General features: G+C 41.0%; 1 protein-coding gene across 1 annotated transcript in view; it reads right to left on the bottom strand.

The window, feature by feature from the left end:
• Positions 1 to 2,857: 2,857 nt before the first annotated feature.
• The window catches only part of LOC109426789 (sodium channel protein 60E), an 820,640-nt gene continuing 808,544 nt past the window's right edge, over positions 2,858 to 14,953 (bottom strand). Inside the window, exons 25-34 of the mRNA XM_062853525.1 lie at positions 7,721 to 8,036; positions 7,244 to 7,519; positions 6,776 to 6,880; positions 6,367 to 6,713; positions 5,975 to 6,302; positions 5,713 to 5,915; positions 5,026 to 5,658; positions 4,355 to 4,959; positions 4,124 to 4,294; positions 2,858 to 3,920 (exon numbers count right to left, since the gene is read on the bottom strand). Of these exons, the coding sequence (XP_062709509.1) occupies positions 3,403 to 3,920; positions 4,124 to 4,294; positions 4,355 to 4,959; positions 5,026 to 5,658; positions 5,713 to 5,915; positions 5,975 to 6,302; positions 6,367 to 6,713; positions 6,776 to 6,880; positions 7,244 to 7,519; positions 7,721 to 8,036 (3,502 nt within the window). The 3' untranslated portion in view covers positions 2,858 to 3,402. The remainder of the gene's footprint in view (positions 3,921 to 4,123; positions 4,295 to 4,354; positions 4,960 to 5,025; positions 5,659 to 5,712; positions 5,916 to 5,974; positions 6,303 to 6,366; positions 6,714 to 6,775; positions 6,881 to 7,243; positions 7,520 to 7,720; positions 8,037 to 14,953) is intronic.

Here is a 14,953-nt window from a genome sequence, read left to right on the forward strand (position 1 = left end):
AAATTTTACTCCAATAAAAAAAAACATTGAGTCGTATAAATAAAAACCTGCTAGTAAAAATCCATATAGAAATTTCGCTACAAGGATGTTTCCCAGAAATTCCATCAGGTTTTCTTTCTTGAACTTCTTTAGAAATACCTCCTTGAATGTCTCCCAAGATTTTTTACAAAACTCCTTCCGAATTTTGGACGCTATTTTTCTTGGAATTTCTTTTTGAATGAGTGTTCTGCTTAGAGTGTTCGATAAGTCGGTACAAGATTTCTTTTTGATTTTTTTTCCGGAAAGGTATTCTTTCGGGTTCCTTCGAGGATTCCTGAATCCCAACCGATTTCGTCTGAAGTTTTTCACGGGGATGCCATTTCTTCCCGAAGTTCCTCCAGTGTTTTGCTCAAAGAAATCTTCGTAGGATTTCTACCAGAATTTATCCCGAATACTCTATAAGAATTTCTGTCGGGATAAATCGTGGAATTTCTTCCGGCATTCCTCTTGGAAATTCCTTCCGGTGTTCCTCTTGGGACTTCCCTAAATTTCTTTCAGAGTTGCTGAGTTATTCCTAGGGTTTCTGAAGGAGTTTTCACGAATTTACTGCAAGAATTCCTCAAGAGATTTCTTTCATTTTTTCCTGTGATATCTTCAAACAATTGCTTTGGGCTTCCTTTAAGCTGTTCTTCCTGGTCTCCTAAACGATTTTTTTTTTAAATTTTGCGAGGTTACTTTTAAGTTTTACCTGAGATTTCTCTCAGAGTATCTCCTGGAACTTCTCTCAGAAAATTCCTTCAGTTTTTTTAATTTACCCTGGACTTTCACCTAATATTTTTTCCAGAGTGCCTTCTGGAATTCCCACAGGAGTTATTGCTGATATTTCTCATTGAATTCTTCTCTTGCATTCTTCCAAAGCCAGGCTGTTCCTTGTAGTTGTACCGGATTTCTTGCATTGATCCACCTGAGATTTTTTTTACAGATATTCTCTGCATTATTTCCAAAGTTATTCCCGGAATCTTTACCAGAAATTGTACCAAAGTTATTGCAGGGATTCTTCTACGGGTTTTCCTCAGAATGTCTCCTGAGATATCTTACGAAATATCGTATAGGAAATTCCTGGAGAAATATTTGAGAGAAATCAAATAATATCTTGCGACAAACTCTGCAAAGTGTTATTGAACAAATCTCGACAGGAACTTCAGGAAAAACCTGAGAAAAATGAGACATCTCGAAAAAATGTTCTAGGTAGTTGTAATTCCGAGAAGAAGTATTAAGGACATCCAAGGAGGAATTCTGAGAACCTCATGGAATCCTGAAAGCAGCTACGGACGAAGTTCCGCGAGGAAAACAAGAGAAATATCGGAAAAGATAAGAAGCTATTCTCGTGAAAAATTTCATCGCTCGGAGCGGGAATTGAACCCTCATCCATCCGGACTCTAACCGCATTGCTATGAGGCTCAACCAATGACATGCTTGAAGAAGCTTTGAATAGGTTTGGATGGATCTTCAGGAGGAATCCTGCGAAAATCTTTGGAAGTATATCAGAAAACCTTTGCAAGAAATATCGGGACGTACTCAAACAGATATCTCGTGAAAATATTCCTGCGGAAAGCCAGGAAGAACCTTTGGAAGAAATTCCAGGAATTACGCTCAGAAATCTTGAAAGAATTTTTGAAGAGTAGAGTAACTTACGTATTTTCGGCTGTTTTGTTCTCTTCGTCATGGGGGGTCTTTTGAAACCTGTTGAACTCAGAGTTGGCATCAAATCCTTTCCAACCAAGCTGAATATGATCAAGTTTCAGGCAATTTGGCCGACATAAATCCCTAATGACGAAGAGAGCAAACCTGCCGATGAAAATTTGGGTTATTTTTTTAATTATAAGCTGTCAAAATTTCATCTGGAAAAACCTGGAAAACTCAGGGAGTTTTATTTTGAGTTATAAGTAGACACCCTGATAAATTACTTTCGCCCAACTAGTTTTTAAGGTACCGTGATCACGCATCGGCACTTTTTAAAATTTTAAAACACAATTTCGTGTTAGGAAACCGCGTTTAAAGTTTCGCGCTTTGGCTATTCCTTATGCAGGTGCGCGCTACAATGGGCTGTACCTTTGGTTCTAGTGCTGCAATCTTTAAGAAATTTAGTCATTTGAAATGTGTCTATCAAGTCTCCTTACAGATTATGCAATAAAAAAATCGATTTTTTATCACCCTAAAGGTATGTAACCCCATAACTGAGGGCTTCCTCTTCCAATGACCATTTTACATGGTTTGTGTGTGATTCTTCCACCAAACAGGGATTCATACCAATTATTAAATATACATAATTGATCTATTTAGTGATCAATTATTCGCCCCCTTAATGCTAGAACTAGGTAACTCGTTTTGGAAAGTACGTGTAAAAATGGCTGGTAAAACTTATCCTGCTATAAAAACAAACACTTTGTTGGTCTTAAATGAAGCATCATTATGTGTTTTTGTAGTTTCAATCGACAAACTTTTGTTTATTGTGGTGAACGTTCAGATGTAAACAAATTGCTCGCGATTTCGCAAAACCAGTTACCTAGTTCTAGCATTAAGGGGACGAATTGACCTTCTCCAAGTGATTCACAACAGAACGCAATTGAAGATATACGTAAGTTCACTGTTTGATATATTGCGCATTGCGCGGTTATAAGTGCGACGATGAAGTGCGTAATCTCAAATAAAAGTGCGATTTTGCGTCAGATCGTTCCGGTGTCTTCTCCGCACTTATTCATTAGCTCGTGATAAATAAGTGCGGTTAAGACACCGGAACGATCTGATGCAATATCGCACTTTTATTTGAGATACCGCACTTTGTCGCAGTCCAGTTAGCAATGCAATAAACTATATGAAGCTCTTTACTGTAAACCGGAAATACATTGCGTCGACCTGATATTGGAATGTATGCTTCTTGTTTTATAGCCACCTACATATTATTCTTAATCTTAATCTATATCTACAGTTCTTTACAAGTCCTAATAATAAAATCTGGATTTATATACAGAGCAATTTTACAACATTTTCGCCCCCAATCCCTCTACAATACTATCTACACAACTCGCCTAGATCCGTAATCTACACGGAAAACAAACAGCTCTGAAATAACAACTGAACCAAGAGCGGCCACTGTCCGCACTCTGCCGACATCCCATTCCGCTGTCCGGGAAGTATACAAGCGTCGTAAAATGAGGTATAAAATGTCGTTGATAGCGATCGTTTCCGGAGTTTCCTAGAGTAGCTGCACTGCTGGTGGCGTCGAGCGCCCAGGAGGCGCCCTGCCAGGTATAAGAATACTCAAAAAGAAGAAGAAGATTGTCAACTAGTGGTGTCCGGTTGGCTACGCTTGCGGATCTGGTCTTCGCTTCTGTCGTCGTCCGTTGACGTTTCGGTTGATGGTCAGCTGGATCGCTGGAGTGGATCTTCGGATGACGGAGGACAATGACACTGATCTTCGATGGCGTCGGCAGCGTGAGCACTGCTGCTACTGCTCGCGCTGGTTGCACTACTCGTACTGCTGCTCATCTGTTGGATGGCGTCGTACTCTATTCTATCCAGGTCTTGAAGTGGGTGTTGGTGAGCTCGCGGAGGAATCTCCGGAGGTTTGGCGTCCTCTTTAGGCTCTTCGTAGTCGTAGAATATGTTGGAGGTATCACGTGGAAGGTTAACGTCGATCGGTTCCGGATCGACCATGTCGATTACGGTGTCCGGTGGAAGTGGCGGTGGTGGATGCTGGGGTGGTTGGGACCCCTGAGGAGAATCCGGCGATTCTTGAGGACTTTCAACGCAGATCGTCACCACTGGGCGAGGTCCGTCCGCGCTGCCACCTAGAATTTGATAGTCAACATTCGTGCCAGGGGAGATTTTAATATCACTAGCTTTGGAAGGATCACGAGGCTCTTTCACTTTGGTCTCGTCTAGAAGAGAGGCGAAAGAGATACAGAAAACAAAAAAGAAGAACAAGAAACATTTGAAGAAGAAAGAGAAACACACGGGTGATGAGGGTGCAGGCAAACACACTCGGATACGCGAGGAAGTATCCTGTGTTGGTAACACACTTGCCGACTGGGTGCTGACAGTTAGGAACACCAGATGCCGTTGAATATCCGACGGCTCTTACCTTTGTCGTCCACGTCCGATTGGTACTCTTCGCTCTCGCGGTGAACCAAGACGTGCACTAGCGTAGCCTCTCCAGGCACTTTAGCCATATTGGGCCCGGTAGGCACGTCCGGAGACGGTTCAGTCACGAGGATGCTGACGTCGGCCGAGGAGGCCGACAGATTGTCGTCAACTAGAACACAGTGCGTTGGTGAACTCGTGGCTAGAACTAAGGGATTGAGGGCAAACTTACGAACTGCAGCGTTTCGATTGAGCCGCAACGCGCTTTGTGCCGAAAAGCCCCGTTCCAGCGGTGGCTTCTTCTTGACGAAGCTCGTTGCGCGTTTATGTTTCATAACAGGAGTCGTCGGTGCCACAACCGGAGGAACTGCTTTGTCCAGCGAAGCAGTTAACGATAGGTTAGTTTCACTAGATTTGAGCGGTCGCTTCTGAGGTTGCGGCGAATTTGACGACTCTTCTACAGCATCCTGATGCCGAAGAAAAAACGGAAAGTTGTAGAAGCTTCTACGGCGACCACCTTTCGCTTCAGGAGTGTCCTTCAGCTCTAAGCCATTGGCATGTTGCTGTTTGACGTCCTTGACCATATCACTGGTTCCGGAGACAAGCATCAGCGGAAGATTCAACCAAGGCCCAGCAAGTTCGCTTAGATCGGAAGCATCGGAAGCACGAGATGATTTACGAGACGATGCACGACTGGAGGTCGCCGTCCCGCGACGGTGCACCTGCAGGTGGAGGAAGTTCAGCGCTGATAGCTTACTCTGCCAACCGCCGGGACTTGACGTTTGGGTGTTATCATCTTCCAAGGACATGGGAGAACGTTCTCGTTCCCGTTTACGCCTGCAATCATAAGAATAGTAGCCAATGAAGCCCTTGTTTGGGATCAAACAGTCGAGCAACACTTACCTTAGATAATCCTTCCAGGCGCCCTGGATTGTCTTGGCTGCCTTCTCCTGTCGTTTCCAGATTCGAGTCGAGGAAACAATTTCCAACTCTTTGCGAGTTGGGAATTGTTTCTTGAACTTCTGGTCCATCTGATCTTGCAGCTGTTTGAAGTTTTCAGTCTCTTCTACATGTCCTAGGACATGTTTTACCAGTGCATGGAGAATGTCTAAGCAGTGGATCTTGTTTCCCTTGGAAATTGGAAGGTTGAATGACACCAGCGCTACCGTATTTGGCTTCGGGATGCCCAACGGTGGATCTAGCGAAGCGATGAAGTCCGACAGCTGGTTGAAGTGTATGAACTGTCCTGCGTGCGGGTCGTATTTTGACCATCGGATGTAGAACATCTCCAAGTCGTCTTCGACGATGCCGACCTCCTCCTCCTGGTGAGCCTGGTTGAAGTTTTCCAAGATGATAGCTATGTACATGTTGATTACAATCATATAACTGATTATAATGAAGCTGGTAAAGTAGGTGATCGCCAACAGTGGATGGCCGCAGTCTCCGTTTCCCTGTGTATCCTGAGCTAGTTCGCAATCCGGTGGCTGGATCATGAGAGATTCCAGTACATCGTTCCATCCGGCCGATGTCATGAGCCTGCGTAGAATACAGCTGTGAGATGTGGCCTAAATGAAGTTTAGCTGATCTTACCTGAACAGAAGTTGCATACTCCTGCCAAACGTTTCAAAGTTGACCATGTCATCCAACGCACCCTGTTGCCGCACATGACCGAACAGTGACATTCCAATAATGGCGTAGATGAAGGTGATCAGCGCCAGAAGTGCCCCAATGTTAAACAGTGCAGGTAGGGATACTACTAAGGCAAACAGTAGTTTTCGTATACCTTTCGCAGCCTGAAAAAATCGAAGATTCCTGAATATCTATGGCCAACACCTAGCAGATCATAACTCACCTTGATCAACCGCAGTATCCGACCGATTCGGAACACTCGTACCACCCGGAGCAACGTCGGTGATATCGGCAGGTCGATCATAATGTCTTCCATCAGTATGCCAAAAATGGACGCCAGAACTAATAAAAAATCGAACACATTCCATGGCACCGTGAAGTAATGGTAGCGTAGACCGATGATCTTGACAATGGCCTCTAGGCCGAAAACGGTCGTGAAGAAAGCATTGCTGACCTCTAGGATGAAGAAAACCGCATGCGGTTGATTGTAGTGTTCGATGCCCATCGTGAGCATGTTCAGAAATATCAACACAAAGATTGCGATTTCAAATCTGAAAAACGTGTAAAACTACTTTTAGTTACATTTCTCGACAAAACCTCAGTTTTAGGACTAACCGCCTCGAATTTGAAAGATCGTAGAACATTGCCAAGATCTGGTTAATCGGTCGCTTGATCACTTTCTGTGGTTTCTTTCGGCCCAGCTTCTTCATTGCCGTGTAGTAGTGCTTCTGTGACTCCGTCAGGAACATCTCCAGCACTCCCCCTTCGTACTTTTTCTTAAGCATGTTGAAGTTATCGATGATAACTCCGATAAACAGATTGAGCGTGAAGAACGATCCACACACGATGAAGATCACAAAGTAGAAGTAGGCGTACAGATTGGCTTCCCTCTGCGGTTGTAGGTCAACTCCTCGGGCATCTACGGCGTCGGCCATGACTTCCATCCAGCCTTCGAACGTTGCCTGGGAAAAATTCAGATTCCAATAAGTTTGTGGTACCTCGGTTGTAAAAAGTCACTACTCACCACTTGAAACAACGCCAGGTAGCCCATTCCGACGTGGTCGAACGTAATCTTGGAGTTGATCCACGTGTAGTTCAACGCGTAGCACTGCCATTTGTCGTTGACGATCTACAGCGGGAAAAAAGAGCAAGAAAAAGAAACGCGCAGGACGGCACAAAGCAAGAGCAGTGGATTGCGGAGCGGGCGGAAGTGCAAGGGAATCGTTCAAGATATAATTAGTCGGCAGTTCGAACGAACGACGGTTTTTGTGTTTTTGAGATGGATGAGGACGGTGTCTACAGTTACTCGGACGTTTCAAAGCTTAAAGTGGTTCACAGTTTTAGGATCGCGAAACTTTAAGCAACGCACGCCGTGACATCAAAATACTCTAGTGGACTGTGACTTGGAGATTGGGTTCTGTTTGAAAGTATCGGACAACATGTAAACGCCATAGAGAAGTTCGGAGTTTTCCGGTTCTTGGCGTATACTTACGTGGATCGGTAGCAGTTCGCCATCCTCGTCAACACACTTGAAGAACTTCCCGCCAAAAAACTGTACGCCCATGATCGAGAAGATCAGCCAGAAGACGAGACATACTAGGAGTACATTGAAGATCGACGGGATCGCATACATCAATGCATTCACTACTATTCTCATGCCCTGCCATCGTGATATTGCTCGCAGCGGCCGGAGAGCGCGCAACGTTCTTAGCGAGCGTAGTACTTTCAAGTTTTCATTCTCCTCAATCAGCAATGAGAAAACCGACACCTGTGGGCGAAGCCGAGACAAAGAAGAAAGGAAAAACCGGGTGCGAAGAAGAAAAAAGAAAAAGACGAGAGAGCGTGTGCCGTGAAGAATACGGTCAAATATTAGCCAATTGTGTTATCTCAAAATGTCTCAATTGAGTGCAATATTCAAGATCTGAATTGCAGGCCTAGCCGTGGTGTGTCGGTGGCCGCAGATACGTACAAACACGATGATAAAGTCCAGTATGGTCCAAAAACTGGAGAAATACTTGGTAAACCCCAAGGCGATCCACTTAAGCAACATCTCGATGACGAAAATAAGGCAGAAAACAAAGTTGGTCCAGTAGAGGATTCGCTTCAGCTGTTTGTTCTTGTCGAGGTGAATGTCCTCGAAGCACAGTGTGATGCTGGACGCGAAGATCAACACCAGCACGAACCATTCGAAGGCCGGCGTGTCTACGTACTGCAGAATGTTCTGGCGAAATCGATACCACCGTTGGCCGGCGTCCGTTTTCAGACATGCGTCCCAGCATTTGCACCTAGATGGAGACAAAAATTTAACGGGAATAGTAATTTGGTGGTAGACAATGCTGGATTGTGGTCCTTGATTAACGATGTTTAAATTCACAGGTTATTTATGTTGGTTTAGGTATATTGAAGAATTAGGGTCTAGTCTACTTACAAATTTTTATTTTCTCTAACGATAGGGAATGTAGAACGAATTAGTGATATTGCATGCGATGAATTGGAATACATGATAGAAATATACAGTTAAGATTGGTTTCATTCAAGAAATTCATGACAATAGTCGATCAAGAGGATAAATACTAGAAGCAAAATGCGAAAGCCTAGCTTACTAATTTGAAGTATTCGTATGCATCGTAAGCATTTTTCAAGCTATTTCAATAAAACCATTAATGATTTCAATTAGAATTAGATATGGGGTTCATCCAGGGTATATACAAAGCATACGTTTTGATTTATCGGAATAAAATGTTTTTTTTTTTGGTATTTCCCAGGATAAAATTGTAATAATAAGTACCACGCCACCTTAATGATGTTAGGAAATGAAATCCTGTAAAAAATGATGATGAATTTGTTGTTCAAGATTGTGAAGAAAATACGCAAAATAACCAAAACATGGTGCAGTGCCACATAAAACTCTATAGAGCAAGTATTTTTTTATTTTCTGATGAAGTATTCTTGCTGTTCTAGTATATGATTTTTCCTGTTATGTTTCATTAAATGCTTACCAATAAAACGAGCTTGGTGGGCTAGTGGCTACTGCTTCTGATTTGTGTGCAGAAGGTCCTGGGTTCAATCCCTGGCCCGTCCCTTTTCTCCTACTTTGAATCTTTCTATATACTTTCTCCATACTCTCCTCTCTACATATACTTCTCATTATATCCATATGTTCATAGCCATCGCAAGAACCAGAAACGGTCGATAAGCCCTTTTCCCTTCATTCCTACTTTCACAGCCCAGTTTCAATCTATCAGATAATGCCACTGTACCGCATTAGCTTCATTGTAATAATCACACTAATCTATCACCTGACGCCTGGCATCCACGCACCTATGTGTGAACCCTCTGCCAACCATATCCCACCAACACTCCGATATCTGCATGAATTTGTGCAGACGCAGAGGTATATCCGGTCTGATGTGGATACAAACGATTGCAATCATCACATCCTTCCCCTTCCCTACATTGGACATGGAAGGCACCATTGTCGCTTAAAAAATAGAAGAACACCAACGCTCACACACTGAAGATGCATGCTAGTCCCTGGCAGATATATCATTGATTCCTTATGTTTGAATGTAGTTGATCTGGCGATACTGGAGTAGCATCTACGGGTGGTCAAACAAACTCAAGCTCATTGAATGCTTTGCAATGAGCAAGTTTGGTACCGATTATGATGACATCGACCACGTAGTTCGGCTATGCCCGGATAATGAAGCCTCCAGTCCAGAGTGCTAGTATCAGATACTTTTGAGCTAAGCCCTTGAGGCCCGAGGTAGACATCCTTTAACTCCAGTTGGTAATGTGTTGGAAACCCGTGATCTTATCTATATGCAGTATTGTGAAAATGCGTAATGCTTTTATTTTCCTTCAGTTTTTATTTCTTGACCATTTGGTGACGAAAATGAGCCGAAGCGAACCCTTAAATCCTATTAAGGATCCTCACCTCCTTGAAAGTATGCATCTACAAGAACCCTGCCCTCCGCTAAAACCAACCTTGGTTCAGCAGAAGAAATCCGGTAATTCATTATAGACTAAGCGTACCGCGTACCGTGAGTTCTCAAATACTGTCTTACACCCATGTGACTATAAACCTTATTCAAAAAACAGCGAAAGGTCACAAGTTATGCATGTAAATTCGATGATTTATACTCAAGAATGTTTTTGGGGGCCCGAGAATTGAGTCCGTTTTTTTTTGTACTCGCTATTTTTTCTATTCGGGTGAGCCACTGCAACCAATAAGGGGGCGTCCATAAATGACGTAGCTTTTTTTGAGCGATTTTTAATACCCCCCTCCCCCCTCGTAGCATTCCGTCACAAATTCAGACACCCCCCCTCTATAAATGACGTAGCCTGTTAAACACCCCCCCCCCCCTTCAACAAAATTTTCATGTAAAAAGAAACTTGAACTTAGCTCTGATTTCAATTTTAACTTGTATGCTAATAGAATATTATGAAAAAACAACAATAGCAAGAAACATTGCCGACTGCCAGGTTCAGATCGCCGACATCAAGACCATAGGTGCAACCAGTGGAGATTATCACCAAAGCTAATGACTCAATAAACCACCCATCGTTCTGCTACCATATTAGCCTAGAAGCTCTTCCGAAGATATTAGTTTGTTCACTAATAAATCTATTAAGAATATCAAATTGATTTCATTAGAATAAAATTCACCACGACATTCGAAGACCCTGCAGGAGTTTCTTCTAAAATTCTTACAGCAGTTCATTTTGAAATTCCTAGAGAAGTTTATTTTGGGATTCCCATTTTTGAGAATGTCTCCCTTTTTAGTTCCTCCAGCACTTCCTTCTGGGATTTCTCCAAGGATTTTTTTTAGTATTCCATTAGAAAATTCCTCCTTATTGTATTCTTTCAGGGGTTCCTTCAAAGATCCCTCCAATAATTCATTCCGGAGTTCCCGGATTTTTTTTTTCTAAGGTTTTTCTAAAAGTTTATCCATGGTTTCCTTCAGGAGTTCTTTCAAGGTTTTTTTCCTCTCTTCCACCAGCAGTTTCTTTAGAAATCTCTACAGGAATTTTAACTGGAATTTCTTTTGAGATGCCATCAGAACTTCTTTCTGTGTTTCCTAAAAAAGTTCCTTTCGTGATTGCTCCAGGAGTTCCTTCTTGGCTTCCTTCAGGAATTCACTCAGATATAAATTCCAAGATCTCGGTAGGTAACCCCTCCAGTATTCTTTCAAAACCCTCTTAGGAGTTACTTCTGTGATTCCTCCAGGTGTTCCTTTTTGGATTCCTTCGGGAATTCCTTCCTGGATTCTTCTGGGATTCCTCGAGAACTTCCTTCTAGGATTTATCCATGATTTTTTCCCACTCCTTCAGTAACTTTTTCCAGCATCCCCTCCATCCAGGATATTTTAGAATTCTGCGAGGAATCCCTTTAGTTGCTTCTGGAATTCCTCCAGGATTTTCTTTCTTTGATTTCACCAGGAGTTATATCCAGATAATCTTTTGTGATTCCCCAAAAGTTATTTTTGGGATTGCTTCAGAAATTCCTTACGGGATTCTTTCAATTATTTCTTCCGTGCTTTCTTCAGAAATTGAACCAGGAGTTCCTTCTGACAATCTACAAATATCTCCATCTAAGATTCTTACAGAAGTTTAATCAAGGTTTCTCCGAAAGCTTCATCTAAATTGCTCCAGGTACTCCTCACGGAATTTCTTTTGAAATTTCTCTATTTCCTTTCATGATTGTTCCAGGAGTTCCTTCTGAAATTCTTCTGGAAGTTCCTTCAAGGATTCCTTCGGAGATTCCTCCAGATCCTTTTTAAATGTTTCCAGAAGTTTTTTTTTCTGGGATTACCTGTGGAAATGTTATCCTTCTCGTGTTTGGGAAACCTATGAAGAACACAATGAGAAATTCCTTACAAAGTTGCTAGAGGAGTTCCTTAAGAAATTGTTGGATGAATTCTTCGAGGAAGTCCTGTAGAAACTATATAAGGAACTCTTGGAATCTTGCCGTAATGCCAAAAGCTTAGAAAAAATTTCCTTTGTAACCTTTGCGGCGTGCAGTGCCCTCTATATCAAGCAGCAAACTATTGGTCTTGAGAAGCATTTCAGCGAAATTGATTTTTGTCTGCAAACACAATATATTATTCTTTGCGCAGGATTTCAAAACCACTTTCTCAGATACAGTTATTGCGTCCGATAGATGCATGTCTTATGAAATGAAGCCGGTAAATGGAAAAAAATCATTCATTTTTTGTTTATTTACTGGATAATAATACTTAATGCAAGTAAAAAGTTTATTAATTATGAAATATTTTTTTCTATAGGCCTAGTAGAAAGCTACGTAGCATATCACAAACCCCTACCCCCCTATCGTCACACTTCGTCACAAAATCACAAACACCCCCCTCCCCCCCCCCCCCAAAAAGCTACGTCATTTATGGACGACCCCTAATTAGATCTATTGTAGCGATATTCGTATTTAGAGCACGTCGTATTAAACTCCATTGTCATTGAGAGGCAATGAGGCATCGATTTCTGTACAGTTCTGGTTTTGTTACCTCAGAGGTTCAAAAAATCGAATGCGATAGAAAGGTCCCGTTTTTATAGAGATTAAAATCCCTGGAAAGTGTGCCCCCAATCAAACACAAACTATGTATTTGATTTCTGAGAGAACCAAACGGTGGTACAGATATTTATCCATGCATCGAAACTCTTGGACAACTAAGAAAATCCTGGGGCTTTGGACTAGTTTCAAAACTCTGCAAATTAGATAATGTATCCTACATTTATCACTCAATACGCGGGACAGAAAATCCGGTCATAATTGTCCAAGTACTTATAAAACTCACAAGCTGAACAGCTGGCTCTGTATGCTCTAAACAACAGAATTCTCGAATGATGTGAATTTCAAAACTTGTTATTGATGTGCTATTGTTAATAAAATATTTGTACACTCTTACTGATACAATAATAACTAAACTTGGCCTACAACAAAACATATTATTGAAAGTTATTTAACGGATGTCATAACCAGTCTTGTTAGAGATCACAGTCATTTGAACCTTTTCGTCGATATTCGGCCTCCTTTGTCTCCGACATTCGCAACATAAGCAATCAAACTACTGTTCGAAACAAAAATGTCAAACGAATGCACTTCACGACGATAACGGCTTCGGGAGACGGTTCGGCTTTTGTTATTCCTGTCTTCTTCCATAATAAGAGCTAAATTGCCCATCTGTGTGTCGTATTCAATGCAACATGCAAGAATAAACTAATATTAACATTCATAATCGGAATTGACTGAAAATCTATGCGTAAAGCTAGAATTAGACAAGTTTCATCGTGTCAGATGACATTAATTTAACCCTTTCTTATGTTTATTGATCTTCGTTCTACTGCTCTGTTGTGTGTAAGAGGTAACGGTAGCGCACGAATGTAATAAAGCAAGCTGACACCCAACTGCGGTAGCGAAATGAAGGTACCGTAAAATGGGGTAACTTTGATAGTTTTTCAGCGAATTTTCTTAATATTTTTCCACGTAACAGTATTTTCCCATGTTTTATATTTTTAAAACAAGTACTGGGGTATCAGTCATCGATTGCAATTGAAAGATTCGATCATCTGAAATATTTTGGGTGAATTTTAGTTTTCCATATGAGCGAGAATCATATTTTCATTTTGGGGTAACTTTGATAATGCCCTGAAAAACACATCAAATCTTAAAAAATAATCACATATTAAAATCTTAGGAGTATGAACATGATGAGAGAAGCCTTGTGGAATATATCAGATGGTATTTTTATATCAAAACATTGATTTTTTACTAAATTATACATATAAAAATGTGTTTGGTGAGTACTGAGTGAAAAACACAGTGAATTTAGCTATCAAAAATCAATATCTTTGTAAAATGTATGTTTAACGGTACATCATCATATGGTTACATGCTATTCATGGTGAGTTCTCTTATTTTTGTGTTGTTTTTAATGTTTTATTAACAAATTTTGAACAACACTGATTTAACTACATGAAATTACAAGGGCATTGCATACTTTTAGGCGTTTATCAATGTATGGAGATTTATGTCACAATTTACAAAACTACTTCCATTTCGTAAAAACACACTTCGTTAAGAGATTGAAGGCCAGATTTGGAATCTACTATGATGATTCTAACGAGAGTTAGAGTCTTTTCATTGAAAAAATAGTTGTAACGAAGTCGTATAGCAGATTGTTTGAAGAGGTTGACAAATGACAAAAATATTAACAATTTTTATTTTTTGTCCAAAAAGTTGTATATAAACTAGGTTTTAATGGAAATACGTCTAAGATGAACTTTCATATGTATAAAATTGATCTACGTTTGCCTTTTTCTTAACTGGTTGAAGAAATCATAGTTATAAGATAAACCATACAATGCCTGTCGCACTATCAAAGTTACCCGCATTATCAAAGATACCCCGTTTTACGGTAGTAAAAAGTGTCGAATGTTTACAAGACTGGTCATAACAAAATAAGATTGTCAAACAAAATATGTTATGGAAAAGTTATGTCTTGATAAGAAAATAACAACAAAACTAGATATAACAACAAGTTGTGTGTTTCCGTAGTTATTAATTTGATATTCTCCTCTGCTCGGGCCCTCTCTCCATAATCGACCCATTTTTTTTTTTAATTTCCCCAGAAGACTAGGTTTATGGTATTTTTCTAAGAAACCTTTAAATATATTCCTCCTGGAATTTTACCACTGATCGAAAACATCTTGTAAAATGGCTCGTTGCCGTTGTTGGAACCGGGAAATCATGTTCTTTTGGATACAGGACGCTCATCTTCGCTGATCAATGTTGACTCTACTATCTATAACACTAAAACATTAAGGTGAGAAGCTGGTATGCTACCAGTTAGGATGTAAGGCCAAAGTGAAGAGGATGGTGAACAGAGGGGAGATTATGCATAAACCCTCCATCACGGAATACTGAAAATAACGTAAATCTAATGATGTAGTTTTGATTCGCAAGCCATGTTTCATAATTGTTATGGAAATGGCCACTTCTCCGGGTGGTTCCAGGTTCCCGGAACATCCGGAATGATGGCTAATATGTCCAAAAATCTTCGAATTATACTCTAATATACTTGTTTTGCAAATCATGATATGTCGCAAGCTATGTTTCATAACAATTTGGAAAATGACCACTTCCCCGGGTGGTTCCAGGTTCCCGGAACATCCGGGATGGCCTTGA

This window comes from Aedes albopictus, chromosome 2, assembly GCF_035046485.1.
Source record: "Aedes albopictus strain Foshan chromosome 2, AalbF5, whole genome shotgun sequence".
Classification (NCBI taxonomy): Eukaryota; Metazoa; Arthropoda; class Insecta; order Diptera; family Culicidae; genus Aedes; species Aedes albopictus.